General features: G+C 37.9%; 3 protein-coding genes across 6 annotated transcripts; 1 reads left to right on the top strand and 2 right to left on the bottom strand.

Moving 5' to 3' along the window:
• Positions 1-9,353: 9,353 nt before the first annotated feature.
• LOC135675471 (tubby-like F-box protein 5) lies at positions 9,354-12,603 on the top strand. Of its 4 annotated transcripts, none has more exons than XR_010513868.1 (6): positions 9,354-9,827; positions 9,980-10,067; positions 10,483-10,615; positions 10,698-11,380; positions 11,467-11,541; positions 12,207-12,603. XR_010513868.1 is itself a non-coding variant. In XM_065185631.1 (5 exons), exons 1-4 carry the CDS (start codon positions 9,483-9,485, stop codon positions 11,368-11,370), a joined length of 1,239 nt encoding a protein of 412 aa, XP_065041703.1. In that variant the 5' UTR covers positions 9,354-9,482; the 3' UTR covers positions 11,371-11,380; positions 11,467-11,638. The 4 variants fall into 4 exon arrangements, 2 of the variants coding, with proteins under 2 accessions (XP_065041703.1, XP_065041702.1); XR_010513867.1 differs by having other exon boundaries at positions 11,452-11,541; positions 12,207-12,600; XM_065185631.1 differs by lacking the exon at positions 12,207-12,603 and having other exon boundaries at positions 11,467-11,638.
• A 755-nt stretch (positions 12,604-13,358) lies between these two features.
• LOC135675469 (small ribosomal subunit protein mS77 (rPPR2)-like) lies at positions 13,359-17,063 on the bottom strand. Its single transcript, XM_065185629.1, has 2 exons — positions 15,950-17,063; positions 13,359-13,534 (listed from the first exon to the last, which is right to left on the bottom strand). Exons 1-2 carry the CDS (start codon positions 16,367-16,369, stop codon positions 13,409-13,411), a joined length of 546 nt encoding a protein of 181 aa, XP_065041701.1. The 5' UTR covers positions 16,370-17,063; the 3' UTR covers positions 13,359-13,408.
• Positions 17,064-17,854: 791 nt separating this feature from the next.
• On the bottom strand, positions 17,855-20,155 carry LOC135677602 (transcription factor bHLH110-like). The gene is made up of 6 exons (XM_065189965.1): positions 19,821-20,155; positions 19,207-19,335; positions 19,026-19,091; positions 18,708-18,773; positions 18,481-18,543; positions 17,855-18,244 (listed from the first exon to the last, which is right to left on the bottom strand). The coding sequence occupies exons 1-6, from the start codon at positions 20,142-20,144 to the stop codon at positions 18,113-18,115; spliced, it is 780 nt and encodes a 259-aa protein (XP_065046037.1). The 5' UTR covers positions 20,145-20,155; the 3' UTR covers positions 17,855-18,112.
• Positions 20,156-20,938: the final 783 nt, after the last annotated feature.

The raw sequence follows: 20,938 nt of genomic DNA, 5'->3' as shown, positions 1-20,938 counted from the left end.
AAGCAAGAAAACCAAATGTCGATGTCATTATAGATTCCTAAGAGACATCAAATATAAATTTCATCGATCTCTATATAATTTACTAAACCTCAATATAATTTTGCACATCAATTGAATCAAATATCTTAGTAATCCTTAAATCATGCTCCGATACCACCTTTGTCACGCACCCCAAATTAGAATATACAAGAGGTGTGACCTTGTCTGAAAATCAATAAAATTAAAATGTAATCAACAATCTAATCCAAATTATCACATACTTTGAATTATGACCTTGCTTCAGGATTTGGTCATTGATAATTGGGTCATTTAGAACACAAACTCTATCCCAAAACACAAAACGCCATCGTCCAAAATATAAAAATTCAACTTCAATCTTTTTTCTAGTTCATTCCTCAAGTAGATTAAATATGTATCTCTTAGTTGCCGTTTCTAAATTTGTGGAAACAGATCATATTACACATAGATAGAAGCTATCAATATCATTAAGTCATGCCCTTTTATTATAATATTCAAATCATAATTTGGGTCAGTTCGAACACACACTCTATCCCAAATCTCAAAAAGCCATCCATGAAAATTTAAAAATTCGACTTCACTACCATTCCTACTTCATTCCTCAAGAGGACCAGATGTCTTTCCTAAACATCAATATAATTTTGCACATCAAATGAATCAAATATCTTAGTAATCCTTAAATCATGCTCCGATACCACCTTTATCACGCTCCCCAAATTATCACATACAAGAGGTGCGACCTTTTCTTAAAATAAATAAAATTAAAATGTAATCAACAATCTAATCCAGATTATCTCATACTTTGAATTATTAACTTGCTTCTGGATTTGGTTATTGATAATTGGGTCACTTAGAACACTTACTCTATTCCAAAACTCGAAAGGTCATCCTCCAAAATTTGAAAATTCGACTTAAATCTCCTTTCTAATTCATTCCTCAAATAGATTATATGTGGATCTCATAGTTGCCCTTTCTAAATTTGTTGAATGAGATCAGATTACACATAGATAGAGCCATCAATATCATTGAGTCATGCCCTTTACTCTCAATATTCAAATCAAAATTTGGGTCATTACGAACACACACTCTATACCAAATCGCAATAAGCCATCTTCTAAAATTTAAAAATTCGACTTCACTACCTTTACTACTTCATTCCTCGAGAGGACCAGATGTCCTTGGCATCCTAGATTCCGAAAAGATATCAAAGAAAATTTTCATCGCTCTCTATTTAATTTACTAAATAACAATATAATTTGGCACATCAAATGTATCAAATATCTTACAGTGATCCTCAAATAATGTTCTCATACCACCTCTGTCACGCACCCCGAATTATCACATTTAGGAGGTGTGACCCTATCTTAAAATCCATACTATTAAAATTTAATCAACAATCTAATACAAAATCCAAACTAAATTTGAGGACACCAAAAATCGTTCAAGTCATAATTAGCAACCATAATCCACAATTCATAAGCAAGAAGACCAAATGTCGATATGATCATAGATTCTTAGAAGACATCAAATATAAATTTCATCGATCTCTATATAATTTACTAAACCTCAATATAATTTTACACATCAAATGAATCAAATATCTTAGTAATCCTTAAATAATGCTCCGATACCACCTTTGTCATGCCCCACAGATTATCATATACAAGAGGTGTGACCTTGTCTGAAAATCCATAAAATTAAAATGTAATAAACAATTTAATCCAAATTATCACATACTTTGAATTATGATCTTGCTTCAGGATTTGGTCATTGATAATTGGGTCATTTAGAACAGAAACACTATCCCAAAACACAAAAGGCCATCGTCCAAAATTTAAAAATTCGACTTCAATCCCTTTTCTAGTTCATTCCTCAAGTAGATTAAATGTGTATCGCTTAGTTGTCGTTTCTAAATTTGTGGAAAGACATCAGATTGCACATAGATAGAGGCTATCAATATTATTAAGTCATGCCCTTTTATCATAATATTCAAATCATAATTTGGGTCAGTTCGAACACACACTCTATCCCAAATCTCAAAAAGAAATACTCGAAAATTTAAAAATTCGACTTCACTACCTTTCCTACTTCATTCCTCAAGAGGACCAGATGTCTTTACTAAACCTCAATATAATTTAGCACATCAAATGAATCAAATATCTTAGTAATCCTTAAATCATGCTCCGATACCACCTTTGTCACGCTCCCCAAATTATCACATACAAGAGGTGCGACCTTGTCTGAAAATCCATAAAATTAAAATGTAATCAACAATCTAATCCGGATTATCACATACTTTGAATTATTACCTTGCTTCAAGATTTGGTTATTAATAATTGGGTCAATTAGAACACGTACTCTATTCCAAAACTCGAAAGGCCATCCTCCAAAATTTGAAAATTCGACTTCAATCCCTTTTCTAATTCATTCCTAAAGTAGATTATATGTGGATCTCATAGTTGCCCTTTCTAAATTTGTTGAATGAGATCAGATTTCATATAGATAGAGCCATCAATATCATTGAGTCATGCCCTTTTCTCTCAATATTCAAATCAAAATTTGGGTCATTTCGAACACACACTCTGTTCCAAATCGTAATAAGCCATCTTCTAAAATTTAAAAATTCGACTTCACTACCTTTACTACTTCATTCCTCGCGAGGACCAGATGTCCTTGGCATCCTAGATTCCGAAAAGATATCAAAGAAATTTTTCATCGCTCTCTATTTAATTTACTAAATCGTAATATAATTTGGCACATCAAATGTATCAAATATCTTACAGTGATCCTCAAATAATGTTCTGATACAACCTCTGTCACGCCCCCCGAATTATCACATTTAGGAGGTGTGACCCCATCTTAAAATCCATACTATTAAAATTTAATCAACAATCTAATACAAAATCCAAACTAAATTTGAGGACACCAAAAATCGTTCAAGTCATAATTTGCAACCATAATCCACAATTCATAAGCAAGAAGACCAAATGTCGATATGATCATAGATTCCTAGAAGACATCAAATATAAATTTCATCGATCTCTATATAATTTACTAAACCTCAATATAATTTTGCACATCAAATGAATCAAATATCTTAGTAATCGTTAAATCATGCTCCGATACCACCTTTGTCATGCCCCCCAAATTATCATATACAAGAGGTGTGACCTTGTCTGAAAATCCATAAAATTAAAATGTAATAAACAATTTAATCCAAATTATCACATACTTTGAATTATGATCTTGCTTCAGGATTTAGTCATTGATAATTGCGTCATTTAGAACACAAACTCTATCCCAAAACACAAAAGGCAATCGTCCAAAATTTAAAAATTCGACTTCAATCCTTTTTCTAGTTCATTCCTCAAGTAGATTAAATGTGTATCGCTTAGTTGCCGTTTCTAAATTTGTGGAAAGATATCAGATTGCACATAGATAGAGGCTATTAATATCATTAAGTCATGCCCTTTTATTATAATATTCAAATCATAATTTGGGTCAGTTCGAACACACTCTATCCCAAATCTCAAAAAGCCATCCTCGAAAATTTAAAAATTCGACTTCACTACCTTTCGTACTTCATTCCTCAAGAGGACCAGATGTCTTTACTAAACCTCAATATAATTTTGCACATCAAATGAATCAAATATATTAGTAATCCTTAAATCATGCTCCGATACCACCTTTGTCACGCCCCCCAAATTATCAAATACAAGAGGTGCGACCTTTTCTTAAAATCAATAAAATTAAAATGTAAACAACAATCTAATCCGGATTATCACATACTTTGAATTATTAACTTGCTTCAGGATTTGGTTATTGATAATTGGGTCAGTTAGAACACATACTCTATTCCAAAACTCCTCCAAAATTTGAAAATTTGACTTAAATCCCTTTTCTAATTCATTACTCAAGTAGATTATATGTAGATCTCATAGTTGGCCTTTCTAAATTTGTTGAATGAGATCAGATTGCACATAGATAGAGCCATCAATATCATTGAGTCATGACCTTTTTTCTCGATATTAAAATCAAAATTTGGGTCATTACGAACACACACTCTATACCAAATCGCAATAAGCCATCTTCTAAAATTTAAAAATTCGACTTCACTACCTTTACTACTTCATTCCTCAAGAGGACCAGATGTCCTCGGCATCCTAGATTCCTAAAAGACATCAAAGAAATTTTTCATCGCTCTCTATTTAATTTACTAAATCGTAATTTAATTTGGCACATCAAATGTATAAAATATCTTACACTGCTCCACAAATAATGTTCTGATACCACCTCTGTCACGCACCCCGAATTATCACATTTAGGAGGTGTGACCCCGTCTTAAAATCCATAATATTAAAATTTAATCAACAATCTAATACAAAATCCAAACTAAATTTGAGGATACCAAAAATCGTTCAAGTCATAATTCACACCCATAATCCACAATTCATAAGCAAGAAGACCAAATGTCGATGTCATCATAGATTCCTAGAAGATATCAAATATAAATTTCATCGACCTCGATATAATTTACTAAACCTCAATATAATTTTCCACATCAAATTAATCAAATATCTTAGTAATCCTTAAATCATGCTCTGATACCACCTTTGTCACGCCCCCCAAATTATCATATACAAGAGGTGTGACCTTGTTTGAAAATCCATAAAATTAAAATGTAATCAACAATCTAATCCAAATTATCACATACTTTGAATTATGACCTTGCTTCAGGATTTGGTCATTGATAATTGGGTCATTTAGAACACAAACTCTATCCCAAAACACAAAAGGCCATCGTCTAAAATTTAAAAATTCAACTTCAATCCCTTTTCTAGAACATTCCTCAAGTAGATTAAATGTGTATCTCTTAGTTGTCGTTTCTAAATTTGTGGAAAGAGATCAGATTGCACATAGATAGAGCTATCAATATCACTGAGTCATGCCTCTTTCTCTCAATATTAGAATCATAATTTGGGTTAGGTCGAACACAGACTCTATCCCAAATCGTAATAAGCCGTCTTCTAAAATTTAAAAATTCGACTTCACTACTTTTACTACTTCATTCCTCGAAAGGACCATATGTCCTTGGCATCCTAGATTCCTAAAAAATATCAAAGAAATTTTTCATCGCTCTCTAATTAATTTACTAAATCGCAATATAATTTGGCACATCAAATGTATCAAATATCTTACAGTGATCCTCCAATAATGTTCCGATACCACATTTATCACGCCTCCCGAATTATCACATTTAGGAGGTGTGACCCGTCTTAAAATCCATAATATTAAAATTTAATCAACAATCTAATACAAAATCCAAACTAAATTTGAGGACACTAAAAATCGTTCAAGTCATAATGCACACCCATAATCCACAATTCATCAGCAAGAAGACCAAATGTCGATGTCATTATAGATTCCTAGAAGACATCAAATATAAATTTCATCGATCTCTACATAATTTACTAAACATCAATATAATTTTGCACATCAAATGAATCAAATATCTTAGTAATCCTTCAATCATGCACGGATACCACCTTTGTCACGCCCCCCAAATTTCATCGCTCTCTATTTAATTTACTAAATCGTAATATAATTTGGCATATCAAATGTATCAAATATCTTATAGTGATCCTAAAATAATGTTCTCAAACCACCTCTGTCACGCCCCCCGAATTATCACATTTAGGAGGTGTGACCCGTCTTAAAATCCATAATATTAAAATTTAATCAATAATCTAATACAAAATACAAACTAAATTTGAGGACACTAAAAATCGTTCAAGTCATAATTCGAAACCATAATCCACAATTCATAAGCAAGAAGACCAAATGTCGATATGATCATAGATTCCTAGAAGACATCAAATATAAATTTCATCGATCTCTATATAATTTACTAAACCTCAATATAATTTTGCACATCAAATAAATCAAATATCTTAGTAATCCTTAAATCATGCTCCGATACCACCTTTGTCACGCACCCCAAATTATCATATACAAGAGGTGTGACCTTGTCTGAAAATCTATAAAATTAAAATGTAATCAACCATCTAATCCAAATTATCACATACTTTGAATTATGACCTTGCTTCAGGATTTGGTCATTGATAATTGGGTCATTTAGAACACAAACTCTATCCCAAAACACAAAACGCCATCGTCCAAAATTTAAAAATTAAACTTCAATCCCTTTTCTAGTTCATTCCTCAAGTAGATTAAATGTGTATCTCTTAGTTGCCGTTTCTAAATTTGTGGAAACAGATCAGATTGCACATAGATAGAGGCCATCAATATCAATAAGTCATGCCCTTTTATTATAATATTCAAATTATAATTTGGGTCAGTTCGAACACACACTCTATCCCAAATCTCAAAAAGCCATCCTCGAAAATTTAAAAATTCGACTTCACTACCTTTCCTACTTCATTCCTCAAGAGGATCAGATGTCTTTACTAAACCTCAATATAATTTTGCACATCAAATGAATCAAATATCTTAGTAATCCTTAAATCATGCTCCGATACCACCTTTGTCACGCTCCCCAAATTATCACATACAAGAGGTGCGACCTTGTCTGAAAATCCATAAAATTAAAATGTAATCAACAATCTAATCCGGATTATCAAATACTTTGAATTATTACCTTGCTTCAAGATTTGGTTATTGATAATTGGGTCAGTTAGAACACGTACTCTATTCCAAAACTCGAAAGCCAAAATTTGAAAATTCGACTTAAATCCCTTTTCTAATTCATTCCTCAAGTAGATTATATGTGGATCTCATAGTTGCCCTTTCTAAATTTGTTGAATGAGATCAGATTTCCTATAGATAGAGCCATCAATATCATTTAGTCATGCCCTTTTCTCTCAATATTCAAATCAAAATTTGGGTCATTTCGAACACACACTTGTTCCAAATCGCAATAAGCTATCTTCTAAAATTTAAAAATTCGACTTCACTACCTTTACTACTTCATTCCTCGAGAGGACAAGATGTATTTACTAAACCTGAATATAATTTTGCACATCAAATGAATCAAATATCTTAGTAATTCTTAAATCATGCACGGATACCACCTTTGTCACGCCCCCCAAATTTCATCGCTCTCTATTTAATTTACTAAATCGCAATATAATTTGGCACATCAAATGTATCAAATATCTTATAGTGATCCTCCAATAATGTTCTGATACCACCTCTGTCACGCCCCCCGAATTATCACATTTAGGAGGTGTGACCCGTCTTAAAATCCATAATATTAAAATTTAATCAACAATCTAATACAAAATCCAAACTAAATTTGAGGACACCAAAAATCGTTCATAATGCACACCCATAATCCACAATTCATCAGCAAGAAGACCAAATGTCGATGTCATCATAGATTCCTAGAAGACATCAAATATAAATTTCATCAATCTCTATATAATTTACTAAACCTCAATATAATTTTGCACATCAAATGAATCAAATATCTTAGTAATCCTTAAATCATGCACGGATACCACCTTTGTCACGCCCCCTAAATTTCATCACTCTCTATTTAATTTACTAAATCGTAATATAATTTGGCACATCAAATGTATCAAATATCTTGTAGTGATCCTCAAATAATGTTCTCATACCACCTCTGTCACGCCCCCCGAATTATCACATTTAGGAGGTGTGACCTGTCTTAAAATTCATAATATTAAAATTTAATCAACAATCTAATACAAAATCTAAACTAAATTTGAGGACACCAAAAATCGTTCATGTCATAATTCACACCCATAATCCACAATTCATAAGCAAGAAGACCAAATGTCGATGTCATCATAGATTCCTAAGAGACATCAAATATAAATTTCATCGATCTCTATATAATTTACTAAACCTCAATATAATTTTGCACATCAAATGAATCAAATATCTTAGTAATCCTTAAATCATGCTCCGATACCACCTTTGTCACGCACCCCAAATTATCATATACAAGAGGTGTGACCTTGTCTGAAAATCCATAAAATTAAAATGTAATCAACAATATAATCCAAATTATCACATACTTTGAAATATGACCTTACTTCAGGATTTGGTCATTGATAATTGGGTCATTTAGAACACAAACTCTATCCCAAAACACAAAACGCCATCGTCCAAAATTTAAAAATTCAACTTCAATCTCTTTTCTAGTTCATTCCTCAAGTAGATTAAATGTGTATCTCTTAGTTGTCATTTCTAAATTTGTGGAAACAGATTAGATTGCACATAGATAGAGGCCATCAATATCATTAAGTCATGCCCTTTTATTATAATATTCAAATCATAATTTGGGTCAGTTCGAACACACACTCTATCCCAAATCTCAAAAAGCCATCCTTGAAAATTTAAAAATTCAACTTCACTACCTTTCCTACTTCATTCCTCAAGAGGACCAGATGTATTTACTAAACCTCAATATAATTTTGCACATCAAATGAATCAAATATCTTAGTAATTCTTAAATCATGCACGGATACCACCTTTGTCACGCCCCCCAAATTTCATCGCTCTCTATTTAATTTACTAAATCGCAATATAATTTGGCACATCAAATGTATCAAATATCTTATAGTGATCCTCAAATAATGTTCTCATACCACCTCTGTCACGCCCCCCGAATTATCACATTTAGGAGGTGTGACCCGTCTTAAAATCCATACTATTAAAATTTAATCAACAATATAATACAAAATCCAAACTAAATTTGAGGACGCCAAAAATCGTTCAAGTCATAATTCGCAACCATAATCCACAATTCATAAGCAAGAAGACCAAATGTCGATATGATCATAGATTCCTAGAAGACATCAAATATAAATTTCATCGATCTCTATATAATTTACTAAACCTTAATATAATTTTGCACATCACATGAATCAAATATCTTAGTAATGCCCCCTTTGTTATGCCCGATACCACCTTTGTTATGCCCCCCAAATTATCATATACAAGAGGTGTGACCTTGTCTGAAAATCCATAAAATTAAAATGTAATAAATAATTTAATCCAAATTATCACATACTTTGAATTATGATCTTGCTTCAGGATTTGGTCATTGATAATTGAGTCATTTAGAACACAAACTCTATCCCAAAACACAAAAGGTCATCGTCCAAAATTTAAAAATTCGACTTCAATCCCTTTTCTAGTTCATTCCTCAAGTAGATTAAATGTAGATTAAATGTATATCGCTTAATTACCGTTTTTAAATTTATAGAAAGAGATTAGATTGCACGTAGATAGAGCTATCAATATCACTAAGTCATGCACATAGAAGCAATTCCTTGTTTCGATTTCTCTCTTGACATCCGTTAGATCTAAAAAAATAGCTTACCTTGCAGACTGTTCAAATGCCAATGATTTCCTTCTCCCCCCTTTCTCGTCCAGTTAATTGACCCCGCAACTTCTGGTCTGGAAGCCAGGAAATGTCGTTTAAGAGCCTCGTCCGTGAGCTGAGGGATGGGATTGGGAGCATGTCAAGAAGAGGAGGAGGAGCGATGGAAGGGATGATGACCGCGCACAGCCGAGGATGTGCCCCGCATCCGCAAGAGCTGGAAGAGCAGCAGCAGCAGGGGAGGTGGGCGAACCTGCCGCCGGAGCTGCTGCTGGATGTGATCCAGAGAGTGGAGGCGAGTGAGGTGGCGTGGCCGGAGAGGAGGCATGTGCTAGCGTGCGCGGCGGTGTGCCGCTCGTGGCGGAACATCACGAAGGAGGTGGTCAGGTCCCCCGAGCAATGCGGCCAGATCACCTTCCCTTTCCCCCTCAAGCAGGTCTCTGATCGCCTCAACCCCCTTTCAGATTTGGGATCAAATTTGTGTTGGTTTCGCGATTGCTTTGTGGTGTATAAATCTCTTTCTTTCCCTGAAAATTTCAATCTTTTCCTCATCGTCTTTGTAATATTTGGTTCTCAATCTGAAATCAGCCCGGGCCACGAGATCACCCGATTCAGTGCTTTATAAGGAGGGAGAGAGCGACGTCGACCTTCTGCTTGTACCTGGGTCTGACCCCCTGTAAGCAATTCCTTTCTCTGCCTCATTGCTTGCTTCTTAGGATCTACGGTCGTTAACTCAATTGCTTCAGTAATTTGGACTATTCACATATTATGGCAATGTGATCGGAGATGATTCAGAGATGGGCTTTCTTCATCTCATTCTTGCACCACCCAGTTTACAGAAATTTCTGAATCTATACGTAATTTCCTTTTTTATATCACCGCTTGAAGATTTCTTCCATCAATTTCTGAATGCTTCTTAGTTTATCATATCGGTGAATCATCATGAAACAAGTCTCAAGGACAGTGATCTCAGTTTTCTGCGATGGCAAGTGTAACATGGGATCAAGTGTCACAAATTGTCATGCATCCTGTTATTCTGCTCTATAGATGATTTTTTTTCTAATGCTGTTGACAAACTCTGATAACTGCAGCACTGCAGGGGCAGAGTGACAAGCTTTTGTTGGCAGCCCACAAGATCAGACGTGCAACGAGCACCAACTTTGTGATCTCATTGAATCCTGATGATTTCTCTCGAGCTAGCAGTACCTATATTGGAAAAGCGAGGCAAGTGTTCTCGTCTACTTCACTCTGAATTGCATTATGCTTTCGTTGCCATTTGTCTTATGGTCTTTTGGATCTCAACCAGGTCAAACTTTCTGGCAACAAAGTTCACTGTTTATGACAGCGAGCCTCCTTTTGATGCTGCAGTTTCTTCAAGCAATCGTTCAAATCGAAGGATTCATTCTAGGCAAGTGTCCTCGAGAGTACCGGCTGGCAATTACAACATTGCTACCATCTCCTATGAGCTGAACATCTTGCGAACCCGAGGGCCACGAAGAATGCAGTGCATGATGCACTCGATCCCCATCTCCTCCATCCAAGAAGGTGGGAGTGTCCCTGCACCCAGCAGTTTCATTCACTCCGTCGATCAACGGCTCTCCAGTTTACCAGTTGTGAAGGGCAAGGAGCCGGTGATAGGTTTTTCTTCCACCAGTCTCAATGAATCAAATGCACCTGTCCAGATCAATGGAGAATCTCTCATTCTAAAGAATAAAGCCCCTCGGTGGCATGAGCAGCTTCAGTGCTGGTGCTTGAACTTTAGAGGACGAGTAACAGTGGCTTCTGTCAAGAACTTTCAGCTTGTGGCAGCTGCAGATCCTTCCTGTCATGTTTCTCCAGCAGAGCAAGAAAAAGTTATTCTTCAGTTTGGTAAAATAGGAAAGGATATTTTCACTATGGATTATCAATATCCACTCTCTGCATTTCAGGCATTTGCAATTTGCTTGACGAGTTTTGACACTAAGCCAGCATGTGAATGAACCAGTGAAGGTACAGAGCTTCTTTATTTGTTTTCTTCTACATATTTAATTCCTTCATTGACATTATATTCTTCATCTAAGTGACTTCGGTGGCAGACTTCTGTCAAGTTCGAGATCTTGGAGGAGGGAGTGCTTGTCTTTACTAAATGTTACTCATCTCACAAAATGCTTGTAAGTTGTTTTGTGCTTTCCCATATCAACCACCTTGTCTTGTAACTAATTCTGTCCTCTTTTGGCTGATCAAGGAAGTTGATTCATAAATTTTATATATAGTGTGCCCGCCTCATGTATACATAATCATATTGACGGAAAAAATGATTCTTATATGTTTAATGGTGAAGTAATTAAAGTTGCCATCAAAGTTCATGTATGATCATTTACCAATTCCTTCATGGTATATTCTGGAACATGTGAACACTTAGTCTGTAGATGCCATCTTAGTTGGTCATAATCCTCGTCGAAGGTATACAAAGTCATATTAATGAGAATTTTCATATTTCTCCTGATATCCCTCGAATGATAACAGAGAACTCCTTTGGTGTATCTTGTCAAAGCTTGGATTGATTTCATCTGGTCCTTGTACTTAATAGGCTTAGTTGGTTTGCTGGATAAAATCAAGTGAACTGTGATCTTCTTGGCTGCAAGAGCCCTTATAACATCATGAGTTATTGGTGGTTTGCACATTGCTGCTAGCACTTGTTTGTGACCAGTGGAACTTCATTACCTGCCTGCTGTGATCTCTCCCTTAGAGTTTCATACTTATATTGTCACTTTCTTCACCTGTCTGCTTATCACTCTTGTTTACTTTCTGAAAGCCTGCATTTTTCAATATCTAGTATCCGATGGACATGGATGGATGCAAGGCATGGTCTCTACCTGCATGTTGTGAGTACCAAGTATGTAGCTTATGGGTCCAATTGATCGGAACCTCAAACTCTTGAAACATGTGGAATATCGGACATCAGCTTTGCATGTGCTTTTCCTCTTAAACCATTCATATGTTCCTGCTTATCAACTGTCGCTTGTCCCGGGTTGGACATGGCTCTGCCTGGAATCAGGGTTTGATTACGATATATTCAGTATTATATTATTGCGAACTCCTCGTTTGAGTTATATGAAGGTTTTGTTTGTTGGTGCGCTTCTGGATCTTCTTTGGCATGGGTCATCTTCACTTTGGCTCCAGCTTTTGCTTCTGATTCTTGGCTGTAAGGATTCATCAAGCCTGTTATGGTTCTTCTTCTTCCAGCATTTGTTGTGATTGTGTCGGTTCTGTGTCATTTTCAGATTCTTCTTCTGCTTGTGGAAATACTGAGTTTATTGTACTTTCTTTGGGTTTTATATATGTTTCTGGTTTTCTTTTAAGTTTTGGGATCCCAGAAAGGTGAGTAATTGCTGTTGGTTCTGGAAATATTGTGGTCATCTCTTGCACATTTATTATTATAAATTTCCATGGGATAAAGATGTTTTGCTTGGACTTGTTCTAGTCATAAGATTAGATTTCTGACGCTGTTGGCTTAGTACCTGGTTCCATTTCTTTTGGAGCTCGGGATTAGGGTGTTGGAGATTCCTGTGTCTGGATTGTGGTCAAAGAGGTTGGGGTGTTTCCATAGGCTCCTTGATGGTGTTTGATGAGTCATATTTGGTTATTATGGTTGGGGATCGATCACACCTTTAGATGGAGATGATGTTATTGAAGGTTGTTTGGTCGGGGTTATGGTGGGAGATAGATAGTCTCCATGAAGAAGAAGGGGATGGTTGTAGTTGAGGTATTTTATGTCATCCGTCAACTTGTCGACTCGGATCTCCAATTATAATGTCAACCTATAGCTCCAACTCAACCATTCTTTCTTTGATTATCTGTATTATTCAACGTGTCTTTCAACTTTTGCCTCTTATGCATGAGAAAACACTTGCTCTATGGGAACATCACTACAAATGCCACGAGACTTTGCTATTTTTCGCATGAGTGCTCATTTGATTCTCCGAAATGGTCACACAGTACTGTTGCCCATCTTATATAGTAGTGCTAATTGTTGTTCTACCATCCCAATTCAATGATATCAATTTGTTGCATCCTTAGTAGAGACTGCCTTAAGACATACAAGGCCCAAGCAATACTCATTTGAAAGCCAGGACCTTTAACTTGATACGATCCATAAATGACCTGCATAAAAAGAAAAAGATTAGAAAGGTGAACGTGCGGGTAATATGTCATCATCACATATGAAAATGACAAAATAACAAGGATCGTAAGCAACATAAAGCAACTAGTATTTATTAGGCACAAAAATACTCTTGAAAACAAACTTAACAAGCACACACAAAGAAAGTTTCTAAGGCAGATGCAACCTCAATATTCACCTAACACTTTTGTCAACCAAAAAATTGGTACACTAAAAACGTTGTATCATCTTTTAGACACATAACCAAGCCCTATCGACCCCGATGCCACCAAGGGTTCTAAAGTGTTGAAATAGCTGACATTTTGCACTGCAAGACCGTCGTCCAAAATTCAACCAGTGGCACATAAGAAGGGAGCTGTTTGGGCTTCCTTCACCTTCATGCAATGTTGCATAATCTAAAATATTTGAGTTTTACATGACAGAAATATAAAATAAAAACATCGACAACCAACAAAAATAGAGTTGACTATAGTAAATTCTTCCTAGTACATGATGCCTAACAAAAATCACTCGAAAACACTCAAAACCGACAAAAAAAAAAACAAGAATAAAAAAAAGGGTCATAAACCTGCATCGAACACCTTAACAAGGTTACTCCATGACACTTGGCCTAACTACCAACAAGCTTACATGATTCGTGTAAACCCCAAAAAGAAATGTAGCACCTCTATTCATCAAGATGATGATCCGGCCATTTATTCATGTATCAAATGTTTACTATGATCACAATCTATCAACTCCAAGAATACCAAAAAAAGGCTTGCTACCCATTAGCATCCACGCATCCGCATAACAGATGAAGAAATGCATGATCTACAGCTTGTACAAAATGAAATGCCTGTAAATATATAGATATAGTGAAAACAGCTGTTCTTCCTAAGATAAATCTCATCTCGGGCCACATTAATATCAAATTCAATTTTGTTGGATCTTAATTTCGATGACAATACAACTTGATTATTCACCAATAAAGTCTGACATTTAAATTGAAATATTCAAACTATAAGATCCCGCTGCCTCAACTCATATGTACAGGATCTAGATTGATGAATGAAGGTCACTGCAGATATACAAAAAGCAAACAAAGAAGGAAAACTGTCTGCAGAGAATAGATGTATTCACCTAATCATATAAATCATCTTATGCATCTGCATTTTACAATATAGATTTCACTTTTCTTTCTTCTTCTCCAAACATCAATCCATGCAAGATAGACAAATATCTCTGCAACTTTTATTGGTTACATCATCAAAGTGCTCCTCTATTCCAGTCACATCATAAATTCAACGGGAAATCAGTGCTCGAGTAGCATACTTCAACGTCCAGCTGAATGTTTTTGCCACATTGTGCTGCATTCTTTAACCGATCATCTGAATTACCAGAACCTTCAGATCTTCCAAGTATCATTCGCGACCTCTTTATCAAAGTTAGCTAATACTTTAATTGATGCACAATAGTCTACCGATGGACAGTCTGCAAAGATGATATCTGCTATGGACCAATCGACTAGTATCTTAGGGTTCTGGAAGTGGAAGGTGCTAAGAAAGAAAATAATAAAGACGAATTGGAGAGGGATAATGCTACATAAACATAGATTAAGTTCAATATATGGGATAAAGCCTTATAAAAGACATTCATGAAAACAATTTATTCCACTTACGGCCATAAAGAACTAGGGAGATTTTGAGTGAATGGTAAGCCATGCAGAGCATCTAGGTTATGCGTTCAATGCTTCCTGTCATTCTTAGACCAGAGGTAACAGGACTTCCAGAATTCTGATGAGAGAGAGAGGTTGACTTGAAGATAGAGGAAAAAAAGGCATGAGAGGAAAAGCAGAGTCAGAGAAAGAAAAGAAAGATGACGAAGTGTCTGTAGAGCGAGGGGGACAATGAAGGAAAGTAAAGAAAAAAAAAAAGGGAGAGACTCGGAGATAGAGATCTTGAAGCGTGAAACAGTTGGTGTGGTTGACACCTGCTATCCCTCTGTTGCTGCCAGTCCATCACAAGTAAGAGGAACTAGTGGGATGGGTGAAGGACAGAGGAATAAGGGCTACAACTATCCTCTTGATTTGAGCTAATCTTCAACAATTAAGTGCATTATGTATGTTTTGAACAAGAACAGAAACATTTACGATTGGTTCTTTATTTTGATTTCTACAGTATGCAACTTGTTTCTTCAATCTGGAGAACCCCTAAGGCCTTAAACACCATAAGCATATGACTTTGGTTGATCATAGCTGCAGATTGCACAAATAGAAGCATGCCAATTAAGATCGTATATTATTAGCGAAAGAGATAACCTAAATAACAATTATCCAAGATAAGCCTTCATTAACATATGCAAGATTTCTATGCCAGAGCGAATGTGTCTAAGTAAATAAAATTGTATGAACTGACCTTTAAATATAAATCCACATTTCGCTCCTTAATTCTATCAAGCAATGCTAGCCAATCGATCCTCTTTGGCTGGAGGAACTCCTTCCAGTCCGCCAACAATGGTGGTAGATCATCCCTCTTTGCCTTCAAAGAAAGGATCCTCTCCTCAATCTCCTTACACTTTTCTTCTACAGGCTGCAACTCCTGAGGCACAAAATGGTTCTCAGCCTCCGCCACCTTTATACCAACTCCGCCCGTTTGGGGGTCCGACAAATCCAGCCCATAAATCGTGTACTTGAACTTCCCCTTCCTCTGTGGAAAAGCTGCCACTCTTGACGCTCCACCTTTCTCATCCGCCAAAGAGACACTCCTTGCATCAGTTGGAGAGTTTAGAAACGCTCCTTTCTGTCGATCTTCTTGCTTCTGAGCTTGCTCCCGCATCTCATCCAGGCTCCGGCAAAACTCGACCTCATCTAACTATTTCTCTCGCCCGTTTGAACCGAAGTTCTCTCGAAGCAACGACCCCCGGATGCCGATGTCCCCTGCGAAGCGAATCGGCACATCTCCTTGACCTCATCATCGCAATGGAGGTATTTCTTGAGCTCCTTCCTCATCCGATCCCTTTGCATCGCCTCGTGCACCGAGTTACTCACTTCCACGACAGTCTTCCACAGTTCCTGGCTGAGATCCACAGGGGGTCCTCGGCGTCAGCGCCAGGCTCCATCGAGGCGACAACTTTCTGGCAAACGACGAGAAGCATGACGTCGAGGGTATGTCTCGGGAGGGCCCGGTAGCCGCCGGCGAGCTAGGGATGCATGGCCGACACGAAACGGGAAAGGAAATCGTTCATGGGGCCGTCCTGGTCGTCGCCTCCATGGGCTTGAGTTTCTGCCGGAGGGATCGACGGGAGAATTCGCGAGGGGCTTGGTTGGGCAAGAGTGACGCTTGGGGGGGGGGGAGGGGGATCGGAGATAGGCCATGGAGGAATCGAACTGGAGGCGAAGGGAAAGGAGGAAGAGGGCATTGGGGAGTGGAGATCGAGGCAATTTGGAGGAGAAGGAAGCGATGGTGTCGGTCGGAGAGATGGTCTGATGGTGGAGTCATGATACGACGGAGATTGGCCCTAGAAAACGAAATCCCTTTTTTCTCCCCGCGTGATCCGACGGAGAAGATGAAAAATGCCTCGCGTGCCGACTGAACACACGACTTTGGAAGCGACACGAGATGGGCATCCACTGATCTCCAAACACGCAACTTTAGAGCCAAGGAAAATAATTAATTAATTAGTTTCGTTCGATCAAGAATATATGTTAATTAATCAGTTTTCACTTATGGTCCGTCTTGCGTAGGAATAATAACACTACGATGCCGTTTATTACAGTATGTTACAACAAATTCACGTTAGTTAGTTAGTTAGTTAGTTATATATATATATATATATATATATATATATATATATATATATATATATATAGAGTACTCATGGCATTGTCTAATGTGGTCAACTTAGCTGCCAGGATTGTAACCATGAGTTGGAAATCATTGGGAGGTTGCTCGAATGTGTCATTAACTTCACAATGCTGGGGGCGTTGGTGTCACCACATTTATCGTATGATTGTTTTGGGCTCAGATGTTTATATGTAATGGCTTCAGACAAAAAACACACTTGTCTTTAAATCTCCTCTTCGTATTCGGCGCAACCTTCAGGTTGACGAGATTGCTTCTTGACGTTGGTCGTTAGCACAACTAGCTGAAACCCGCATTGATATTTCTTCACTAGTGCACATTATACGAACATTTCCATGTACCATCAAACTGGTAATGCCATGCATGGTTAGTCTCTCGGAGAAGGTTTTCATGTATGAATGATCAGAAACTCCTATGACACGCCACCACCAACAACCCCATCAATGCAGCGACCACAATTACATGTACTTACTTCTTTCAGATGGTAGATTGATGTACAAAAATCACCCACGCCCTGCTATTTCTTATATGCTGAACGAGTTAATTTGCTCCTTTGACTCGTATCATATATGTCGCCATTACAAGTCCAAACTGGATGACCTCATGAGAAAGGTGGTGGTGGAACATGCAACGTTCGTTTCTTTGTCTCCCCAGAGCTGGAATTACTCGCTCGAAACCTCGTGCTGCAGCTTCTTCCCATGGAATGAGTACACACACTCAATCACTTCCCCCATATGTGGCTGCCGACCAAACTCCTTGCTCCGTTGTTGTCATGTATGATGTGCAGGCCAAGGGCACCAGGCAAAGCCCTCGACTCCTCAGATCTCGCTTTGCCTCCTCATTCGATGCCTAGGAAGAGGGGTGGGCAATTAAGTTGAGCGGATGGAATGGAAGTGCGTGTCTTTAAAGCTTACTTAATCCGAAGAGAATGCATGGATGGCTAAATGTATGGTTTTTCTTACAGAATCGACCTTGTGTACAGAAACATGACATGACATGAGCCTCTGACTAGTATACTCCACCTCTACAGACGTTATTATTATTGACCTACAGTTGTTGATGTCATGGGGAAGACGGCTACATACCTCTTGCGTTGTCCTTGATCTTTTTTTGCTGCCGGATGACCTCATGTACGGCACACTTAGCTTCTGCAAAATACCATCATGGAAGAGCAATATATCGTCATTAGTCACGCGATTGCGATGCTTCTCATCACAGCAGACGTATACCAGTCAATGAAAAATGGCCACAGCAGACGTGTATGTCCAAACGAGAATAGGTTTGTGTTTTATCTTATACTGATGCTGATTACCTCGACCTGGTCCAATAGGAATTTAATGTATCCGATGGCCTCCATGAGCACTGAAGCCGTGTCAGTCTGCACATCGTAAACCATGCATGACATCAAGTTATAATAAATTAAGGACAAAGGTAATGTAAAAATTAACAAGTGTATGGATAATGAATGCATCATGTACATTATCAATCGTCGTCTACCATTTTGATTTTAGATGTACCGTTTTATGCGGTGCTGAATAATGCCTGATTAAAGTTTTCTTCTTCTTTTAGAGAAGCGAAGCACTCATAATGTTTAGAGCAGGTAGGTCGGTAGGTAGGTAGGTTTTGATACCTTGCCGAATGGTGCCACCAGCTGCTGCAGTGCTGCAATCCTATCCCCCAGCTTCTCCTTCCTCACCTTTTGTTTCATTTTATTTTTGGGCCATCACCACGTCAACCAACACAATGGATCAAAATACCAATGAAGCAACCGCGACTATATATATGTGGCCAGTGCTCCAAAACATATATACCTTGAACGGAGAGCAGGAAGAGCGCTGCTGCTGGAACCGAGGGTTTCCGGGTGCTGCTTGACATGATTTGTGCTCCCAACTGCTGTTGCATCTCCTCGCTTCTGTTCCTCCGCTGACCAGAGATGGCATCTTCAGAGGAGCGTCCAGTTACACGGGTATTAGCTTTGTGGATGTGTTTAGAACCCTAAAGAAAAGCACGTAAAGTTTTTCTTTCTTCTTCTCTGTGCAGTCTTTTGCTTCAGAAAAGAAAAGACGATTCGTGTCGCTCGATAAAGCTGAAAAGTGTTATGTACTCTATGACATCAACGTAGGTTCTCTGAAATTAACACACAACCCTCAGCCCTACTAATGTCGTTGTCATCGTATGCTGTGACGCTCATGGGAATTTAATTACTACCCATTTATACATATATATATATATATGATATATATATATATATATAATTTTCTTTTAACCTTTTTTCTGATGAAATGCCTTCTTCATGCATCCTTTTCTTTTCTTTTCTTCTCTTTTTTCCCACCTTAGCTATCATAGTTCTTCTAAAAGTATATATTATCATTGCCCACTTATTCGTGACTTGTTTGATTAGATGGGAAGAGATAAATGTACCCACTTTATGATGGAGGTAAAATGGTCCTTGAATCGATTCTTGTAGATGGTCGAGCCCGGAAGACGCATCCTCTCCTCCTAGCAAAGCCATTCCAGCCAGCGACGGTTGGCAAAAGCTTACCCCTCCTCCTAATCCAGCTGAAGCCGAGAGATCCAATGCATGAACATCATCCATCATGCCTGGCCGAAGCGGACAGGACTGCGAAAAATTAGCAGTCGGAAGAGCCACGTGGCCACCTTCATAACTATCGAAGCTCGAGTTTTCTGGCAAGTTTCCCGGCAGCGGCCGAAGGCCATCCATCTGACAATCTGACGCTAATGCCCTCATGAAGAGCTTTTCGTGTGGTCGGTGGTCTTGATCCGAGTGATCCTTAAAGAACCCATTGAGCTTCCGGAAAGAGTTGTCTGTCAACTCCTCTTTGGCCTTCGCTAGGTTAAGTTGATAGGCAGGCAGCTAGTTCACGAAGCCCTCTTGGTCATTGCAAGCCCAGTGACACCCCATGTCTTGAATCATCGGTGAGCTATGGGAAGAGATTTCATGATTTAGAGTTCCATTGGCGTTTGAAATGAAGTCACCCAAGTTACTGCACAAAGCCCATGCATCCAATGAGAGCAAAAGCCAAGCTTGGGAAGAAGGTCTCTAGGATTACAATAGGGCACGACTACTTATCAGAGATTAAATGTGTAGAGCACATATGCTTAAAGATGCCATCATCCTTTGTAGGTTTCAAATCCCTAGGAATCCACGACGGAAATAGAGGTAGCAAACAGACCAAGCAAGAAAATTCCAAATCCTAGGGATTAGATAAAGTGAGTTCTGACTCGCCTACACGTACAAGAAAACAAGGATAATCGAGTCGTTCTTCTATATACCAAGGAAGTATACAGCCGACCTGAGCTGAGCTGAGCTGAGCTCAGCTCAGCTGTGGAAGAAGTCGAGTAGGAAAACTTACAGTAGCTGGTTTTGGTTCCACTCACGGCTGCAGGCAAGATCATGGAAAGCTGGAACCGTGGCTAAAGAGGCGAAGCCATGAAGCTCTTCTTGGTGGAATTGATCCAGATGTGAAAAACCCATCATGGTGCTTCAAAAGTTTGATAGCCCCAAGAAGAGAAAAGGGAGTG

This window comes from Musa acuminata, chromosome BXJ1-6 (assembly GCF_036884655.1).
Source record: "Musa acuminata AAA Group cultivar baxijiao chromosome BXJ1-6, Cavendish_Baxijiao_AAA, whole genome shotgun sequence".
Lineage (NCBI taxonomy): Eukaryota > Viridiplantae > Streptophyta > Magnoliopsida > Zingiberales > Musaceae > Musa > Musa acuminata.
Note: the sequence above shows the minus strand (reverse complement) of the source record. Positions and strands in the feature narration are given on the sequence as shown.

Coding starts and splice junctions, on each gene's coding strand:
- LOC135675471 (XM_065185631.1), top strand. CDS start 9,483: ATGTCGTTTAAGAGCCTCGTCCGTGAGCTGAGGGATGGGATTGGGAGC. Junction 9,828..9,979: donor TCCCTTTCCCCCTCAAGCAG/GTCTCTGATCGC, acceptor ATCTGAAATCAG/CCCGGGCCACGAGATCACCC. Junction 10,068..10,482: donor GTACCTGGGTCTGACCCCCT/GTAAGCAATTCC, acceptor TGATAACTGCAG/CACTGCAGGGGCAGAGTGAC.
- LOC135675469 (XM_065185629.1), bottom strand. CDS start 16,369: ATGCGGGAGCAAGCTCAGAAGCAAGAAGATCGACAGAAAGGAGCGTTT. Junction 13,535..15,949: donor ATGTGGATTTATATTTAAAG/GTCAGTTCATAC, acceptor CTTTTTATGCAG/GTCATTTATGGATCGTATCA.
- LOC135677602 (XM_065189965.1), bottom strand. CDS start 20,144: ATGAGGGCATTAGCGTCAGATTGTCAGATGGATGGCCTTCGGCCGCTG. Junction 18,774..19,025: donor TGGTGGCACCATTCGGCAAG/GTATCAAAACCT, acceptor TACGATGTGCAG/ACTGACACGGCTTCAGTGCT. Junction 18,245..18,480: donor GATCAAGGACAACGCAAGAG/GTATGTAGCCGT, acceptor CCCTCTTCCTAG/GCATCGAATGAGGAGGCAAA.